The sequence below is a fragment of the Zootermopsis nevadensis genome, unplaced genomic scaffold (assembly GCF_977971745.1).
Source record: "Zootermopsis nevadensis isolate Lab colony 2312 unplaced genomic scaffold, Znev_1.0 Znev_ptg000010l, whole genome shotgun sequence".
NCBI lineage: Eukaryota > Metazoa > Arthropoda > Insecta > Blattodea > Termopsidae > Zootermopsis > Zootermopsis nevadensis.
This window is the reverse complement of record NW_028259142.1, coordinates 3,317,007-3,335,406: the sequence shown is the minus strand read 5'-3', so window position 1 is coordinate 3,335,406 and position 18,400 is coordinate 3,317,007. Positions and strand designations below refer to the sequence as shown.

Sequence of the window (18,400 nt, the reverse complement as noted above, 5' to 3'; positions counted from 1 at the left end):
GAACGTTCAGAAACTATGCGTTCTGCCTCACGCAATGGATTTACGAGTTTGCTAGAAGTAACAACCTATTGGTTTCTGTAATGGAGGTGCGATGTGTTTTCTTTGAAGTAGAAACTGAATTTTTATTTTAATTCAGTGCATAAGAGGATTGACGTTGTTTGTGTGATATCACATCACAGAAAAATTTAACTGTCAGGATAATAAATACATGTAAGACTGAGGTTCTCACAGCGGTGAGTATGAAGATATCCGTCTTCTGGTTTGTTGCGCTGTGTAGTCTGGTCGATGTTTACCAATGTTTCGGAGGTCATACTGCTTCCGTCATCAGAGCGATGAAGATATCCGTCTTCTGGGTTGTTGCGCTGTGTAGTCTGGCCGACGTTTACCAACGTTTCAGAGGTCATACTGCTTCCGTCATCAGAGTATGAAGATTTCCGTCTTCTGGTTTGTTGCGCTGTGTAGTCTGGTCGATGTTAACCAACGTTTCAGAGGTCATACTGCCTCCGTCATCAGAGTATGAAGATTTCCGTCTTCTGGGTTGTTGCGCTGTGTAGTCTGGTCGATGTTAACCAACGTTTCAGAGGTCATACTGCCTCCGTCATCAGAGTATGACGATCTCTGTCTTCTGGGTTGTTGCGATGTGTAGTCGCCCTGATGACGGAGGCAGTATGACCTCTGAAACGTGGTTAACATCGACCAGACTACACATCGCAACAACCCAGAAGACAGAAATCTTCATACTCATCGCCCTGATGATGGAGGCAGTATGACCTCTGAAACGTTGGTTAACATCGACCAGACTACACAGCGCAATAACCCAGAAGACGGATATCTTCATAATAAATACACTTTGTTCGGATTTGAGAAGTTTTGTTACGAAACTAAGCTATAAAATTTCATCGGGTTTTATTAAATCTTTTCTATGTCAGCCAGGTATTAAATAATTGGTCCGCTAAGTGACACGCTAGGTCTAGCATCTTCCGTACCCTAGGATCGCCGTTTCGAATCCCGCTCCGAGCATGCTCACACATAGTTTCCTTCTGTCGTCGCTGTTTGCAGTAGTTGGCAACAGTGTTCTTGAGCATTTCCCCATTCATGCTCAGAGTGTTCGTGATGATTAATGAATTTCTAGCTTGTCCCGCACATTCTAATAGGAATGGCTGCCTTCATAATAAGGGTATGTGTTTTTGCTTCGAGATACGGCCAAGTTCAGACAGCTCATCGTAGTATAAGTGGAAATTTGCATATGAATTCCAGGTTATTTGGGCAGACAGTCTTCAGAGATTTTAGCAGCATTCCTGTATCGTGACTTAGAAATAGGAGCAATATTGGTAAGTGCTGAGGAGTGTATTTCGGTTTAAGGGGGAGGAATTATCATGAGACAGAAGAAAATTGCGTAACAAGGAGCTTCATAATTTGTAGTATGCACCAAATATAACTCGTAATAAAGGAAAAGGGGAATTAGATGAGCTGGGCATGTAGTAGGCATGGAGAGTTGAGAAATTCACACAAAGTTCAGTCTGAATACCCGAAGGAAAGAGACCATTATGAAAATCAAGGCATAGATGGGACGATAATATTCATATGCCTTTAAAAATACCATGTGAGAGTGTTGACTGGATTTATCTGGCTCCGACTAATGGGCAGGCTTTTGTGAACACGGCATTGAACCTTCAGGTTTCTTTAAAATAGCTTGAAAATGTATTAGAACCAATTCCCGAATCGTGTTTATTTAAATACGTGCTAATACGCTTTATAAAGGGGAATGCATATCATAATTACAAAGAGTCAGGTGGTTTAGTGATGTTTTTGTAAGACTTATTTTAAGTGGGAAATCATTTTTTTGGACCAGAAATGTAGGAAATAAAGCTTTAAATACTTTGAGAGCCCATTATCAGTTACATAAAATGGCAGAAACATTTACGGACCGTATCAGTAGTTGAATGGGTAACAGTGAGACACTTAATTGTATGAGACGATTTAGTTAGTGGGACAGTTGAAGTCTCGATTCAACGTGCACTGAATATCAAGTCTGGGAATTTACCTGAGTATCTGTGGATGCTTACATCTCATTTCACAGATTGTCTAGCGCTGAAATTCACCACTCTCCGTTTAACTACTGCAAGGTTCATTGTGCAAATTCCATTTATTCCTGTCGTTGAAGTGATGAAAGCAGTTACTCACTCTCGTTCTGTAGTTAATCTCTCCCCTCGCTTGTCGTGTACATGGATCGAGATGGACATTATTCGCCTACCACATCACTTATTCACCCTTAAATGTGCCGTCTTTAGAATCGTTTGGTGCTTTGAGCAAGTGTCCATAGTGGTCTTTAAGGCATGAAGATGGAGGCAGTATGTTCCTCTGCTTTAGAGGTCACACAATGTTGTTACCTACGAGACTATCATCGACAGGACAAAATGTTTGTTAAATTGAAATGGAAAGAATATTGTCCTGTGGTTCTGACTACGCTGAAATACTTAGCAAAGTTTAAGCTCATGGTTCCGGGTTCAGGGGTCCTAAACAGCTGACATTTTGCTATTCATGAAGCTGTTCTGCCTATGATAAGAACTTGTCGCTACCATATTATGTTTGGTTGATTTTCCTAGATGACTTGGGTTTAGTACTACATTTATAATCGCGTAGGTATTTTTAAACACCCTGTATAACAGTGCCTACGGTGCTGTCTCATCGGCCGGGATATAAATTAAGATACAAGCCGACTGCATCTTGTAGACCACTAACATAATTTATACAGCATCTAGTGGGAGGGCGTTAGTTCTTGTGATGAATTAGGTAGAATTTAAGAGGAAACGATCGTGGGCTAATTTGAGGTACGATGGTCTCTGGGACAAAAGACCAAGGCTCATTGCCCGCGTTAAATTGTGTTCACCCTGCACTACATTATCTCCACTTAACAACCCTTGCTCTTATATCGCGGTGCTGGAAGCGCGCCTTCAACCCTCCGAACATTCCAGAGCATTCCAACGCATTCCATCGCTGCTGGCGTCTGCAGTTACGCGGGCGCTCGTATTATCTCACACGTCCAGGGCTGCAAAGGAACAAAACAAGTAGACGTAACGATAATGTGGTTAGGTCACATGGATCGAACTTTTGCTCTGAGTGGTTAGCACCCCTACTTTATATTTGTAAGGCCCTGGGTTCGATTACCGGCTATGTAGACATTTGTCATAAACTGTTTCCTGTAGTGTTACGTATTTATTTTATCCATCGTTTCGGAAGTTTATTTTGCTTCTGTCTTCAGGTGATAGGAGGACAAAAGCCTGGACTTTTTGATCCTCAGGTCGGGATAGTCTCGTACCTGGTGACTAATTACACCTTGACGATGGATAAAGTAAATCGAAACAACAGTGTCGTCTCATTGCCAGAAACCTTCTAACATCAATACTTTCTATATTTTAACAATTATTTATTTTAATCCGTCTGATCACAATATTTAAAATTTCTTATAATTAAGATAATAAAATATCATTCATGTTCCATATCGATTGATCGATTTACATTTCGGAACATTTACACAACATGTTTCGGTTTTTATAAAACCATCATCAGGTGTAAAATATATCTAAGAACTTAAAACTCAATTATGATTTCTGTAGTTTTTTGGTGTTGTTTCATTACGTTTGTTTTTTCCATTTTTGGGCGAAGGTGTTGTTTTTCTTAAATGTTATTAGATGTACATATCGGCCAAAGATGTAGGAGTGAGTGTCCCGATATGTCCAGAAGTACTAGTGTCTTCGAATAGGTGTGGGTCAATATTTTACCAGCTCTCCCAAGCAAATGCAGGAAAGTTGTCTTAGGATTAGGAGACGGCTGTGTCGTGCCTCGCCCTTTTAATTTCATAATACACCTTCGACATTCTGTTGTTTATGCAGTTACAGTAGAGACGACGAAAGGGCGTGACCTTCCAGTTATGAATTTACATTATGTTGCTCGTGTACAGAGACACAAAAATATACGAGTTCCATTCCATCTTGGAACACAATGTAATTTTCGTGATCATTTAAGTAAGTGACATTTTTTTTTTTGCAATAATTTGCCCGTTATATCTTTCAGCAGCTTGTTGACATATTCACGGGCAGACGACCGAAGGCGCTGAGTACATTTAATTAAAAATTCTCTCTATTGTTTGCCAAAACGTTCGATAATGTTTAATTCATTATAAAACTCACTCGCGACGTCATGCATACGGACATTGTTTAAGTAGGTTTGGTTGATGAAACGTGGACTGACACACAGACGGGAGAAATACCTTTCAATTATGCTTTGATGTTATCGAAAAGTATTTGTCTGTTTTTGTCTCCCGCTGTAGATAATAAAATAAAATGGTCCAGTTGTTCGGTCACACGTCCTCTCATCTGAGGTGTCCACAGCATTGCTTAGTTTACGACTGTAATTCACAACTGTGAAATTCCACATAAAATACCTATCCTATGTCAAGACCTAGCAAGAGTGGAAGGGGAGTGTATTATATTACAGAAGTGTTGTTTCTCATTTGTTTGTCGCATTGGCCTTGGTGTTGACATATTGCAGACACAATTCTACTGCCGAAGTGGTTTGCTCTCCTGTCTCGTTTAGGGGAGGTTCTGTCGGTTTCGGGTCTGGCAGATACTGGAAACTTTAGTTCGAATCCCGCTTGGAGCATTGATATATGGCATGGCTTGCTCTCCGTTCAAGGAGACCTCCCAAATGTTCATACGGATAAGCCAAAGAGCCTGACCCATGATAGCTGAAGAATAATTAAGTGACCTTGAAAGTTAGGTTTGCAATTTTGACCAGCTGGTTGGAGGGGAGGGGGTGGAATGCAACGCGAGGTGCATCACATCCCAGACCAGGAGGGTTAGCGCTTGTAGAAATATCGACCCGCGGCACACAGATATGAGGTAGGGCTGGCTCGGCGGTGGTCGACGGCGCACGGCGTCGGCGTTGCCGTAGTCTCGCTTTCCATTCCCGCCCCGACCCTGGGAAACGTCCGCTCAGTTGTCAGGGATGAAAGAGCGGGCCGGTTCCAGTACGGGCGGTAGCCGGCAGACATATACGGAACAGGCCCCGTCAACTGTACCGACAGCCGGAACCTCTCACGGGGGCAAGTCCTTCCTTCAGCGCGCTCGAGGGAAGGTTATCCGTTGGATAAGGAAATCGCTCGGTCATCAACACCAGGTCAGTTCCTCATCTCGCGTACCTTGCCGTTGTTGCTTGGCCCCGTCTCCTAGTCATTATCGTCAACAAAATACAGAGGACGTGCCAGAAACAGAATTATCATAGTCGTTCTTTCAACTCATCACGCATTACGTACAAATTTTCTTGTAAGTCAAGTGATCTTTGTAACTAAATGGATGAAAGACTCTAATGAATTTTTATTTTTGGAAAATCTTAAAGTTTGATGCCAACTACATGTCTCACCTGCTTCGATAAAAAAAAGTCTGCATTTTTTTATATTTTTTCGTATGATTATTGCTGCAAAAGTGATTATTTCCTTTAACAACTTGAACCAACTGAACTTTGTAATAGTGAAGCTTTGTGTTTTCTTTGCGGTACGGACTGAACTGTTAAATAGGCGAGCTTCGGATTCAAAGGGTCACGCAAGGTTAACAGAAGTAGGTGGAAAGATAACACGTTTTAAGGACGCAGTGGTGTGTACTGGATTGGTTCAAAATGTAATTAGTGTAGTTTTAGGAGACGGTAATTAATAGATGTGTTTCATGAAGGAATTTGTTCTTTTCAGTGACTGATTACCGTATTCTGAATCTTCTCTCTGCACCTTGGAGTTAGTGTTAAAAGGTAACACTTTCTTCCCCATTTCTGTATTATACTTAAACGTGCCTGTGTCCTATTCAAATTTAGCTGAAAGTCGTCTCGTTTGTTTTATAAACTGTACTGGTATTGTTTACACATTTAATATATTTAAGCCATGACATTTAAGTGTTAAACGTCACAGCAAAGGAGCACAAGGGCTCGACTGCTATTACAGTTGGCATAACTTTACTAGCCGTTGGCGAAACCATTCTTTGTGCTTCCAGTAGGTAACAAGCTTCTTCTGAAGCTCTGTTTCCTTTCGACGTCGTAGTGCCTTCTAATCTACGATTTACATGAAACGTGTCTTGTGTGACTTCCTCGCAAGTGCTTTCTGCTGTAACCTCTGTGGGCGGTACAGCCGAGCCAATAAGGCTAGGAATAAAATTATTTAATCTCTTGTAAATGTTGACTTCTGGACTTCTATGTTGATTCTAACGTTTCGGATGTAAATATTACCTCCATCTTCAGCACTGATGTTGGAGACCAGCCTTTCATAGTGTGGCACGGTGACGATTGTATACCTAAGCTTTAACAACAACAATAATAATAATTCAGTATATATTTATTTATTTATTATTTAAGTCTATACACAAACTTAATTTTAATTTTTAAATGTTGTTGTTAAGATTAAAATTAAAATTTAGCGTTTTTCATCGTTATTACGATGTTACATTCCAGCGCTTAATATTTTACGACATGTTTCGATGCTATTGCATCATCCTCAGGTTTTTTATTGTTATTTTCATCTTTAAAACTAATTCAATAATAATAATAATAATAATAATAATTTTGTGGTAATTTTATGGTTTTGTATACTTCCCTTTCATACTGCAGCTATATTGTGTACTTATTATCACAAGCCTGAATAATGTTGTGTATAATTTTCAAATTTCAATGTCGCAGAGCACTTTTGTCTTTAAAACCACATTTCTTATACGGAATGTTTAATTTAAAACGTAACCCTTTGAGACTACAATGCAGCCCTAACGACGTAACCAATGTCATCTGGCGTGAGTAGCGGCCTAGCAACTAGGGTGACCTTGACTCGGGTGTCGCGGAGGAGGTTGTGAGAGTCTGTTAACGGGGGCGGACATGCTTTTTATTCTATTTGCTGTTGGGTTTGCTTTGTGAATGGTACACGCTGAGACGCTACTTATTACCATTTCAGATGAGTTGGAATATTGGATGATCTGACATGTCGTGACTATTGCTTCATACTAGCGCCATCTGCCTTATGATCTTGCAATTACCCGATCTGTTAACTGGTTTCAGTAACGCGTTGTTATATCATCCTGATGGTCAAAGGTCAATGGACAGATAATTAAAAGTGCAAGTCTTTTATTTGTCTTTAAACCATTGTAATGACAGGAGCTCTTTGTCATAATTTGTTTTGTCGGACAGTTGTTCCAGAAACGTCTTCAAGGGGTGGACAGATATTTCCGGGAGAAAGCTCGGTGGGGAATTGATTACACGGTAACGTAAGATGAATGTAGTCAGGCTTCACAAACACAGTTCTTCTCATTCTACTACATACGCGTTCTTGTCTGTTCAGGTTGAACCATGGTACGGTCTCGTAAACGTGCCCTTGTCGAAATATTCTGTTGATGGTTAAAAAAAAAGGTCTACAGAAAATCTCTCGCCGTGTACTTAGGCAACTTCTCCATCATGACTGTGAAGCGGGTCAGTCTGCTCTTCAGGCGTTTGAAACTCCTGAGACGGGCTGATCTATTATTTAGATATTTCTAATGTCCTGTTCGTAATCAGTTACCTAAAGTCTGTTTTGAGTCATTTACAACCGGAATGATGTGTGAGACGTTACGTAAATAGTTACGGCTGGCCTTGTTACTGCTTTGTGGAATGTTATGTCGTAGACTGCAGAACTGTCTCTACCATTATCGATGCATGCAGACAGAACCTGCGTTCGCTTATTGGCAAGGCAGTCGGTTGCACGGAGAAAATTGAAACCGCTGGAGAAGGCACGCAAATATCTTTCGTTCATTCGACGGTTCTCTGCTGAGTATCGTGTCTTGATCTGCCTTGATCCTTTTATGGCTCTTCTAGCTTATGCAGCGTTTTTCTGAATATCTTTATATTCAATGTTCGTGTTTCCTTATCATGACAAATATCTGTTGTCTGATCGTTAAGGGAACGCGTACTTTCATTCATTTCAGAAACTGAATGCATTCGGTGCGTGTTCCTTGGTTGATATAATGACGATCTATCAAGTACATAAGTATTTGAGTGATGTAAACCATATATGAAGGGATGGACCGAACGTAAAATTTATAGTGTAGTCTGGTAGAAGTTTACCAGCGTTTCAGAGGATTTTGATGCCTCCATCATCAGGACGGTGAGTACGAGACTGCTCGGAGCTACAACCCAGAAGACCACCATCCTTCTGAGATGTTTAATGTCGTGTGTCTACATAAGAGGCACGTTCTGAAAAGGAAGTAGTTAAAGTCGCCTATTAATTTCATCATGTTCCGCTATCCATCCGTCCGTAGCTATCAAGACACTTGTCCGATTGTCTCTATAAGACCACGACAACTATGTTTAATGAGGCGGTCTTCGTGGGGGTGAGACTGTAAACACTCGAATACAAAGCAGGAGTGCTAACCACTCAGTCTCAGTGTTCTGTGTTTGTAGTTCAACTAGACTGTGTTTGTTTTGTTAAGGTACGCAGGCTACATTGTTTGTAGTTTACCAATTTGGTTAGTGCAGTAGACACTAGCGGGTTCATGTGAAGAAATTAAACCCAATTAAACCTGTGTGGAATCAGTCAGAGTTCGTAATTACCATCAAAATGTGCCGTGTGTTGAAACCGAAGCGTAATAGACTGTGTTCGGTTTGGAAGAAAGGGATTTAAAATCTGTAATGATTAAATTTTGATGGTTTTAATCATTATATTTGTTTAAAAAACACGAAAACATTTGTTTGTTGTTTCTGTATTCTCATACACTTGACTAAAATACTCGTCACAGAGAATCCAATTGACTTGGCCCCAAAAAATATTTGAACCTGAAGCCACAGACCTCTCGATTCTCTTGACGGTCGATATTCGGCAGAAGTAGAAACAACAGAAGTGAAACTTCACATGCACCTATATATTTTTTTTTAAAAAATATAGTTTTTGTGTGCTTCCCTTTTTAGGGTACTTTTTTTTGAAAATGCAGAGTTACTGATTGTTATAAAAGGTGGTAAATATAATTACCACCGGACTTTAAGGGTTAAGGAATGTAGGAGCAAAAACCAAAAGGGAGACATTTGAAGAAAACTATAAATTAGAAAGAATATGAAGATAAAGGCGAGATAAATAATAGGATAAAATGGTAAGGACGCTATTAAAAACGAGAAAAGAGGATTTCAAATAGGTCTTTTAAACGAGAAAGTGAAAGGAGAACATCATGCAGGGAGCCCGATACCAAGATATGAACAACAGAGTAGGAAAGACGTCACACAGAAGGAGAAGAAGGAATAGGAGGGGGTTCGTTGTTAGGCGACTCAAAGTGGAATCGTCTTAACAAGGAGAAGGAGAAGAAGAATAAGAAGATGTATATTTAATAAAATTGATCAACAGTAACGGGGCACTTCAAGGAACAACCAGTGAATTATTCTTGTTTATCATTAAATCCTGCGCCAGAAACCAAACACTCTGGAACTTTTTTTTTGTTCTTACACGTCCTAACGTAATGAGCAAAGTTCCAAGTTACTCCATCCTCGTGTAGAGGGCCATTTGTTTTTTGTAGTTGCAGGAGAAGAAACTTTTGTAGCGTCTTCAGATTCGAGTTACCAGTGAAAGCAAAAATATCCACAAATTCGGGGTCACACAAGACTTTTCACTTAAGAAGAAAAAACATTCTGATGCTCACGGAATTAATGTGGAAATTTTTCATCCCAAACCGTGGAGTAGTGGTGCTTCACTTTACATGGCAAATAAAGCCTTTAGTACAGGTTTCCAGTATTGCACTAAACGTTGTCATAGTAACCTACAATTTTCGGACGTCGTAGCGACGCATGGGGATGTGGGAAATGTGTACACAATTTTAGTCGAGAAACAGACGGAGAAACCGTTCGGGAGGATAACGTTAATAACAATTAGCGCGTGAGGATTTGGAGTGGGTGGAAGTGGCTTAAGATGGGAACCAGTAGCGGGCTCTTGACGGAGGCAGTATGACCTCTGAAACGTCGGTTGACATCGACCAGACTACACAACCCAGAAGACGGAAATCTTCATACTCTGATGACGGAGGCAGTATGACCTCTGAAACGGTGGTTAACATCGATCAGACTACACAGCGCAACAACCCAGAAGACAGAAATCTTCATCGCCCTGATGACGGAGGCAGTATGACCTCTGAAACGTTGGTTAACATCGACCAGACTACACAGCGCAACAACCCAGAAGACAGAAATCTTCATCGCCCTGATGACGGAGGCAGTATGACCTCTGAAACGTTGGTAAACATCGACCAGACTACACAGCGCAACAACCCAGAAGACAGAAATCTTCATACTCTGATGACGGAGGCAGTATGACCTCTGAAACGTTGGTAAACATCGACCAGACTACACAGCGCAACAACCCAGAAGACAGAAATCTTCATACTCTGATGACGGAGGCAGTATGACCTCTGAAACGTCGGTTAACAACAACCAGACTACACAGCGCAACAACCAAGAAGACAGAAATCCTCATACTCATCGCCCTGATGACGGAGGCAGTATGACCTCTGAAACGTTGGTTAACATCGACCAGACTACACAGCACAACAACCCAGAAGACGGAAATCTTCATACTCATCGCCCTGATGACGGAGGCAGTATGACCTCTGAAACGTGGTTAACATCGACCAGACTACACATCGCAACAACCCAGAAGACAGAAATCTTCATACTCATCGCCCTGATGACGGAGGCAGTATGACCTCTGAAACGTTGGTTAACATCGACCAGACTACACAGCACAACAACCCAGAAGACAGAAATCTTCATACTCATCGCCCTGATGACGGAGGCAGTATGACCTCTGAAACGTTGGTTAACATCGACCAGACTACACAGCACAACCCAGAAGACGGAAATCTTCACATTAGTGAACCTTTGGGATCCATAAAAGGCGTAGAATATATTGCCCGCGCATTTTACCTCCTACACTAAAGGTTTAAAATGAAGTTTTCATGTTGGTGATTTCAAGAGTTTAATCTCGATTTGTATCGGTCTCTGGCCTCAGATCGAACTCTATATCGATTTAAAAAAAAATCATCGTATAGTACATAATACGAAAATAAATTATTTGGTGAAAACTAACACAATGGCACCTTGGAGTAGAGTCCTTTTTGAGAATCTCATAGTCACTCATCCAGTCTATGATTCCCGAAAGTGTTGCTTGTTGGGATTGAAGTCAATTTGTAACCCCAGTTAGCTTGAAGTTGATACGTAGACACGAAATGTTTACTGCGGCTGAGAGAATGAGTGGCGTATTTGAGTTTCAGTGAATGTCGTATATCTTGTTTTCCCTCAAAAGACAGAAAAAATTCAATACGGTTCTCAGCAAACTGTCACTTCGTCGCTGGTCTGAACGAGTTGCTTTAAACTTCAGAGAAGGGTTCTACTTGGTCCTCTGACCCTGACAGCATCAGTATGAGCTACCTGAATACAGGAAACGTAATTGATACTTGTGTGATGGGACACAATAGCCCTTCAGACTCTAGTGTTCCAGGCAGCCAGCCACTCCCAGCCTACCTCTCCATTCGACTAGCAGAACTCGACATTCTATTCCTCCTTCTGGTTTATTTTTGTTCCATCAATACTTTATGTTTTGTCCGAACGATGTTGTTTTGGCTGGTTGTGGAATATTAATGAACGACGAAAAGTCCCAGGTATTCTACAGCATGATCCATTTAGAGCGTAACCCCAAACTACACCAGTATTTAAAGTCCTAAAATAAACCTGTAGTATCAAACAGTTGGTGGTCAGAAGTGTTCCAACAAGACTGTCCTGTGAGGTTTGTCTAGACGTTAACTGGGTTTGGGCTGTAATTATCAGGTCAGTACAAATTACATTTGACTCGGGCCCCTCACACCGATCACCGATGACAACATTCTGAGTGTAGTCATCTAGAATGATCATAGCAGAACTCAACATATTTTGCAACGTTGCATTAAATAATTCTCATTCTTCTTCCACATCAGAAATATGGTCTCCATTTCGGAATTATCAGTTGTAGAAAATTATAAAGTATGAAAGTATTCCTATTTCCATTGGCGTGACATTCACACTGATTTTCATAAAAATAGGTTATTTGGTTCGAAAGTTGTTGGAACATATTTGCAGAGTTTATGTTGTCCCCAACTCGTCCTTCCTTACAAAATAAGAGAAACACAGAAATATTGTTGTTATATCAAGTATCTTTTATTTTATTATATTTCACAGTGCTGTACTACATCCCAGTACTGCTGGACGTACTTTAGCATCTTGGAAGGTACAGAAATTATCAGACATCTGTACTCCATAATTTATAAAACTGATAATTACAGGTATGAGATGTGAATACTTATAATTATTTGTGCAGGCCGATAACCATGGGCTGGAAACAGGTCCAGATTTGGATGAGGAGATGGAGAAAGTGTTTGCGATGGCAGACGACGATCACTTTGATGTTACAAGATTTGCAGCATCGCCCGACTCGAACACCAGCAAACGCAGCTTCAATGAAAATGATTATAGCTGTAAGTAAAATATCTGAGAATGGACTTTAAAACATTAATTCTTCACCTTTATTATCAGGAGACGAATTCTGCATCAGTGTAATTCAGAAATGACAAATTTGAATTCATTAGATATTTCGGATTAAGGTTTGTTTTCAGACTCTCAAATTAATGTACTTAATTTTTAATCATCCTGTATTCACCACATGTGGTACAGTCAGTATGTCTGTATTACATTCGTTTGTTAGTGTAGAGTGTCATTCCACTGAGCTATGCACCACATTGACCCGTGTTATCGACATGTAATTTAAGTGCCTGTCTACATTACATCAATTGTTCTTTGCTGGAGCAATCTGATTTCAGCTTCTCACAGACCATTCATACATTCAGCATGAGTGTAGTGAACTCAGGTATTAGATATTTATATTTGTAAAAGATTGTACCGAGTTCTGTTGCTTGTATACTTTACAGGTGTCGTATCTCAATTGATTGAAATACGTGATTATATAAGTACGTAAAACAGGAGTATAATATGTTGTGAAGTTTTGAAAATTGGTATTAACAATATTTCCAGAAACAAAAGTGTTGGTATTCGGATGTGTCGAAGAAGAAGTGATGCGTTCTAAGTGAACAAGTGTTAAAATTAAAAAGAAAGGAATGTATAATTTTTATAAAAGTGAGCAACAGAAATTAATGCAATATAAATAACATAATTTTGGAAAGTTTTAGATAATTTTCATGTGTGTTTTATGAGAAGTGTGCCTTTTATGATGTTGCATAGGAAGAGAAAAAGAAATGGAACAGAAATACAATTTAGGATAACTTTAAATTCACAAAACACTGATGTCATCCACCACTAACACAAACAGAGCCAGTCTCTGAAACGTCCCAGGGACACACACAAAATTTACAGTCTGCCACAAGAATATAAAGATTAAACTATAGAAAACTACAATTTTACTTATTGTAAATATGTGTTCTCTCACATTAACAGAATGTAAAACTCAGGATTTTTAGATCAGGGTGTTGAGATGATAGAAAGTAACAGGAGGTTAAAATATTGGATTATGATGAAGTTCAATTCAATTCAATTCAATTTTTATTCATTCATAAATCATACGCTTATCAGATGTTATTAGGATGATAAAAGGTTCTGATTTCAGGGACGTGTAGCAAGCATCGAAACTTCAGGTTCTGTAGGTGGAAGATTCTTTTCCATGGAGGCAGTTATAAGAATGCATGATGCGTCATTGGTTAGTATGTTCAGAGGATTTATTTGTGTGTGGACGTGATTGGTGTGTCGTGTTCACAGCCCACCGCAAGAAGAGCTACCCTCACATGCATGTTCCCATTAAATCTCTGCACTCCCGGTCCATGAGGAAGAGAGGCGTCACCTCCCCGCGCGTGTCTGAGTCGGAGAGTATAGAAGGGGGAACTTCCATTGAAGTGAGTTCTCATATTTACTGCTGAAACCAATGATGTGACACCTAAGCATCTTTCACTTCAGTGATATTCTAGACATTTTTTGAGTAGGAAGCTGAGAGTAGATTTGTTATTTATATATTTTATTTACTGTTTATTAAACAATACTCTCAGTAGCTCAGACTACAGCGTCGAATTATCGGATGATTAATGGATAATGAATTGGACAGGATGCATTGATGACCCAATTTAAGGAACTATCCTAATTTTTATGGACTGTGGAAAACCACAAAATTTCAGTCAGAATTTGTGATCTCCAGGCATAGATTTGAGCCCAGGACCTCCCAAATACAGGGCAGGAGTGCTAACCTCTCAGCCACAATTTTCAGATTGTTAATTGTGCTTATTTCCCATATTTAAAATTTTAAACATGCATCATTTTTAATTAATGCAAGTGCTCAAAAAATGTGCTTTGGAAAGAATAAGGCAATGAAATCTATATCCTGAAATCAGAATGTAGCGGTTGTTTTAGCACCACCGGTAACCTGCGTTTCTTATGTCACATTAATCGCAACTCTTCGAAGAAATCAATTCTTCCCAGTCTCTGAATAGTTAAGTGTTGTCGCATGTTTCAGGCAAATGAGTCCAGGAAACTGTCACAGACTGGAACTGACTCTGACACTGGCTGGAGCCCTCCACCCATGCCTCTTCATCCCATAATCAATGAAGACAACTCGCTCAGGTTTGTTGAAGTGGCGGATTGGCAGATATAAGACAAGTAGGATTTGAGGTTTTCATGACAGTGAGTCTGAAGATGGAGCCGACATTTTTTTAACGCTGCTCATGTTTACAGTTTAGAACCTGCTGGCAGTGGATCTCCTGAGGAAGAAGAAAAGGAACCTGTTTTTAGTAGCGAATCTGAAGCCCAGGTTTCTGAAAGGGCAGCTGCTTGTTCTGAGAGTCCTGTGTTTGGTTCACCATCTGATGCATCTAGAAGAGTTCAATTTCAGATTGGTGTGTCCTTTGACGTATTGCTTTATCTGTATACTTACTGTCTTGATCTGCACAATAATTAATCTTACAGACAAATTTAATACCTCAGACAGTTACAATAGATTTCATACTTTTGTTTATGACAGATACAAGCAAACTTGGAAGTTAAGACTGTAAAGTACAGATATTTCCACACAATGACATAGTTCAAGAAAATAGTAATAGATTTACAGTCTAACTTTAACTGCTCCATTAGGTCTAAGAGTCAGAACAGTTTTTTATAAAATGAATATCTGTTTGTAATACGCAAATAAATGAAAAGACAAGTTTAATTAATACATTTTTTATTTTTGGAACAAATCTATAAGAATGCCTTACAAGGTAGTGGCATTCCTGTAAAATGCTGTGCAAGTTGAAGGCATTTTTTCTATAAACTATTAATAAAGGGAATTACATCTCTAATCAGATTTTGTCAGTGTTCATCTTGGCATTTGTGATTTCTGTTTGGTTATTTAAAAATAAATTAACATACAAAAGGAATTTAAATAATGATTCAACATTAAAAATATTGTTTTAAGTAATATTTAATAGCTTAAAATTAAATAAGTTGGAGGATAATGATGATTAATTGGTACAGATGAAGATATCATTTTCATAAACATACTCTTGGTTAGCAGCTGTAATTCGCAATGTTAAGGAAGTTGAACTCGGAACTCATGATATTTAAATTTATGCGTCATAAAAGTATAACCATAAGTAAGAAGTTCTTACATGACGCTCTGTGTACATAGTGTTGTGTGCTCATGTGCAAGTTTCCACATCAGTGATCAGGATGGCTGCCTTACAAATGATGCACAGGGTGTGGAACAAACTGCATGTGTATGGGCAGAAAATAAGTAGGAAATTGTCATAATCAACATGTACAAGTCATTTGTTCGTAACCTTGGGCTTACACATACTATGTTAGCAGGATATAATTTAACATAATGTCTTCTTGAATATGACCTTAACAAACTTCCTACACTAGTATTTAAAAAGGTTGTGACTTGCTATCCAAACATGTACAGAATATTACAGTGAAAATAATTAAATAATACAAATTTTAAACAGGTGACACAAAATCAGTAATAGAAGGAGCCCTGGAAGATGAGGAAATAACAGCAGCAGAAGAGGCAGAAAGAAAGGATTCAGTAACAGAAGACCCTGTAAGTGTAGAATCAGATGAGAAGAAGAAACAGAAGAGGAAACATCTCCGGCATCACTACCATCGGCGCAAGTACAGTCTTCAGGATGATGGTCGCGTTCGTGCAGGTTCCGATTTCTCTGTTGGAAGTACCCGTCGTGTCAGCATTCAACCGGAGGAAGTCTGCATGCTGCAGGAGCAAGATATTGATGATCTGACAAGTAACTAACTTTACTGACTTCATGTAGATAGAATGCAGTAAAAAATTTGGTAATGTTGTGTAAAAATTATAAAAGTTAAAATACTTGTCAGAATAACAGACCTTTATTTATGATTGCTATCGTAGTACATGAATGGACGTGTGCGCCCGTTTATTTGTGTTGTGCTGAATGAGTCTGTTGTGGTCCTTCTTTTAAATTTTATATATGCAAACATTTTATAATTACTGGATATTTATAGGTCATCGATGTGATGATGCAAAAGGCTTGCGTCGCTACAAGATCCAATCCAAAAATTCATCATCATCGGTGATCCACATTGGGAGGAAGGATGGAGTGGATCCCCTACAGACAGTCCTGCCACTCCATACACTCAAGAAGATGTTTGACCACAGCCCACATGAAGTGTTTGTTCAGTTAGATGAGTTGCATGGGGATGGAGATGAAAGGGAGTGGAAAGAAACTGCTCGCTGGATCAAGTATGAAGAAGACGTAGAAGAAGGTGCAGACAGATGGGGTCGTCCTCATGTCGCTTCCCTGAGTTTTCACTCGCTGCTTAACCTCCGTCGCTGTTTGGAGACAGGTAAAATATATGTTTTTGCGTTGTGGCAGGCTTGAATGTGACCCCTTTGAGGTCAGTGTGTTTAATATGCAACACCTAACCTGGTCCAACTTATTTTGTTTAAAGGTTAAAGTTTTTAGATTCAGTTTAAATTTGGAATGAAATATGATTTGTGTTAATGTCAGAGTGAGTTTAATAAATTACTCCATTTGAAATAAATTAACCTGAGATTTGAAGGAAGTTTAGTAAACAAATTTTTGCTTTTAAAATTGTCAGCTGTCCTTGTAAAATATGTACAGTATTTTGTCAGGCCAGTATATTTAATTTTTACCTTGACATTAATGGGAAATTTATTTTCAGTTAACAAACATATTTTTCTTCCATAAAATGAAGATGCATTGCATATTTATTTGAATGCATAACAAACCATCAAATACATTTTCATTGTTTTAAATTATAAAAGTGTTGGACTCAGTTTGGGATTGTACCAGAGCATGACTTCTGGAATGCTGGACCAGGGAACCAAAATAAGTTAAACTGATGATATAATCCACTTTGCCTCTGAAGGTGTGGTACTGCTGGATTTAGAGGAGAAGGATTTGCCAGGAGTGGCTTATCGAGTGGTAGAGCAGATGGTGGTGGATGAACTCATTGAACCTGAAGACAAACCCACGATAATGCGAGCTTTGCTGCTGAGACATCGACATGTAAATGAACATGATCGCTTCCGGTTTGGTACGAGGAGAACTTTCTCAAGTTACACTAGTCTCCAGGTGAGTTGTTTTGGGTCACCCTTCCAATCATACCTTATTTCACTTGAATGGCACAGATTAATTATGGCTTTTAATGTACTGAAAATTATTACATACAAATTACATAAAGGATATGGAAAAATGTTTATGTTACTGTTATTTTTATAAAAAAAATTACCAGATTCTAAATGCTAATTATTTATTCTTACTCTGCAGGATTATTTTATTTCTTGTTCCTGAAAGGTGACAGTTTTTCATTGAAAACTGTAACCAACAGACTAAGTGAATTGAGGGTAGTTCTCTGTATTTGCAAAGACATATGTGAGCAACCCAGTTCTTGAACTAGAATCATATCATCTCCTTTTAAAAGAGCACATTGGTTGTAATTCATTTTTATTCTACATAAATATGAAATCTATTTCTATGTAGATATCGTATTTAGTCTATTCTAAATAATTTAAATTCAGGTATTGACATTACATTTGGCATCAAGGCACGTGGACATGCACGTGTATAGCTCTAAAGCCTAACACCTGTAAGTCATAAGGTTAGTGACATAGAAGCAGTTGTCTGTCATGGCCTGAAGGTTGTGTTAGGCGGTAGATGTAACGATGTGATCTACGCTTTTTAGCTTTTGAACATGGATTCTGCTCCATGGAACCATTTATTTCTAAGGTTGTTAAGGTGCTTTAGTACTATAAAATATGTCAGGATTTTGAAGCAGTGACCAAAGTGTCCCATTCTGGGTG

At 39.1% G+C, this 18,400-nt stretch overlaps 1 protein-coding gene across 7 annotated transcripts in view; it reads left to right on the top strand.

The window, feature by feature from the left end:
- The window catches only part of Ae2 (anion exchange protein Ae2), a 78,925-nt gene that overhangs the window by 39,247 nt on the left and 21,278 nt on the right, over positions 1–18,400 (top strand). For 5 of the 7 annotated variants that reach the window (XM_087346242.1, XM_087346240.1, XM_087346245.1 and 2 more), the window contains 7 exons: positions 12,386–12,542; positions 13,834–13,967; positions 14,579–14,685; positions 14,797–14,957; positions 16,047–16,340; positions 16,579–16,920; positions 17,467–17,672. In XM_087346242.1, the coding sequence (XP_087202368.1) occupies positions 12,386–12,542; positions 13,834–13,967; positions 14,579–14,685; positions 14,797–14,957; positions 16,047–16,340; positions 16,579–16,920; positions 17,467–17,672 (1,401 nt within the window). Of the gene's footprint in view, positions 1–4,992; positions 5,179–12,385; positions 12,543–13,833; positions 13,968–14,578; positions 14,686–14,796; positions 14,958–16,046; positions 16,341–16,578; positions 16,921–17,466; positions 17,673–18,400 lie in introns of those variants that run through there. The other 2 variants (XM_087346246.1, XM_087346241.1) reach the window with 1 other exon arrangement.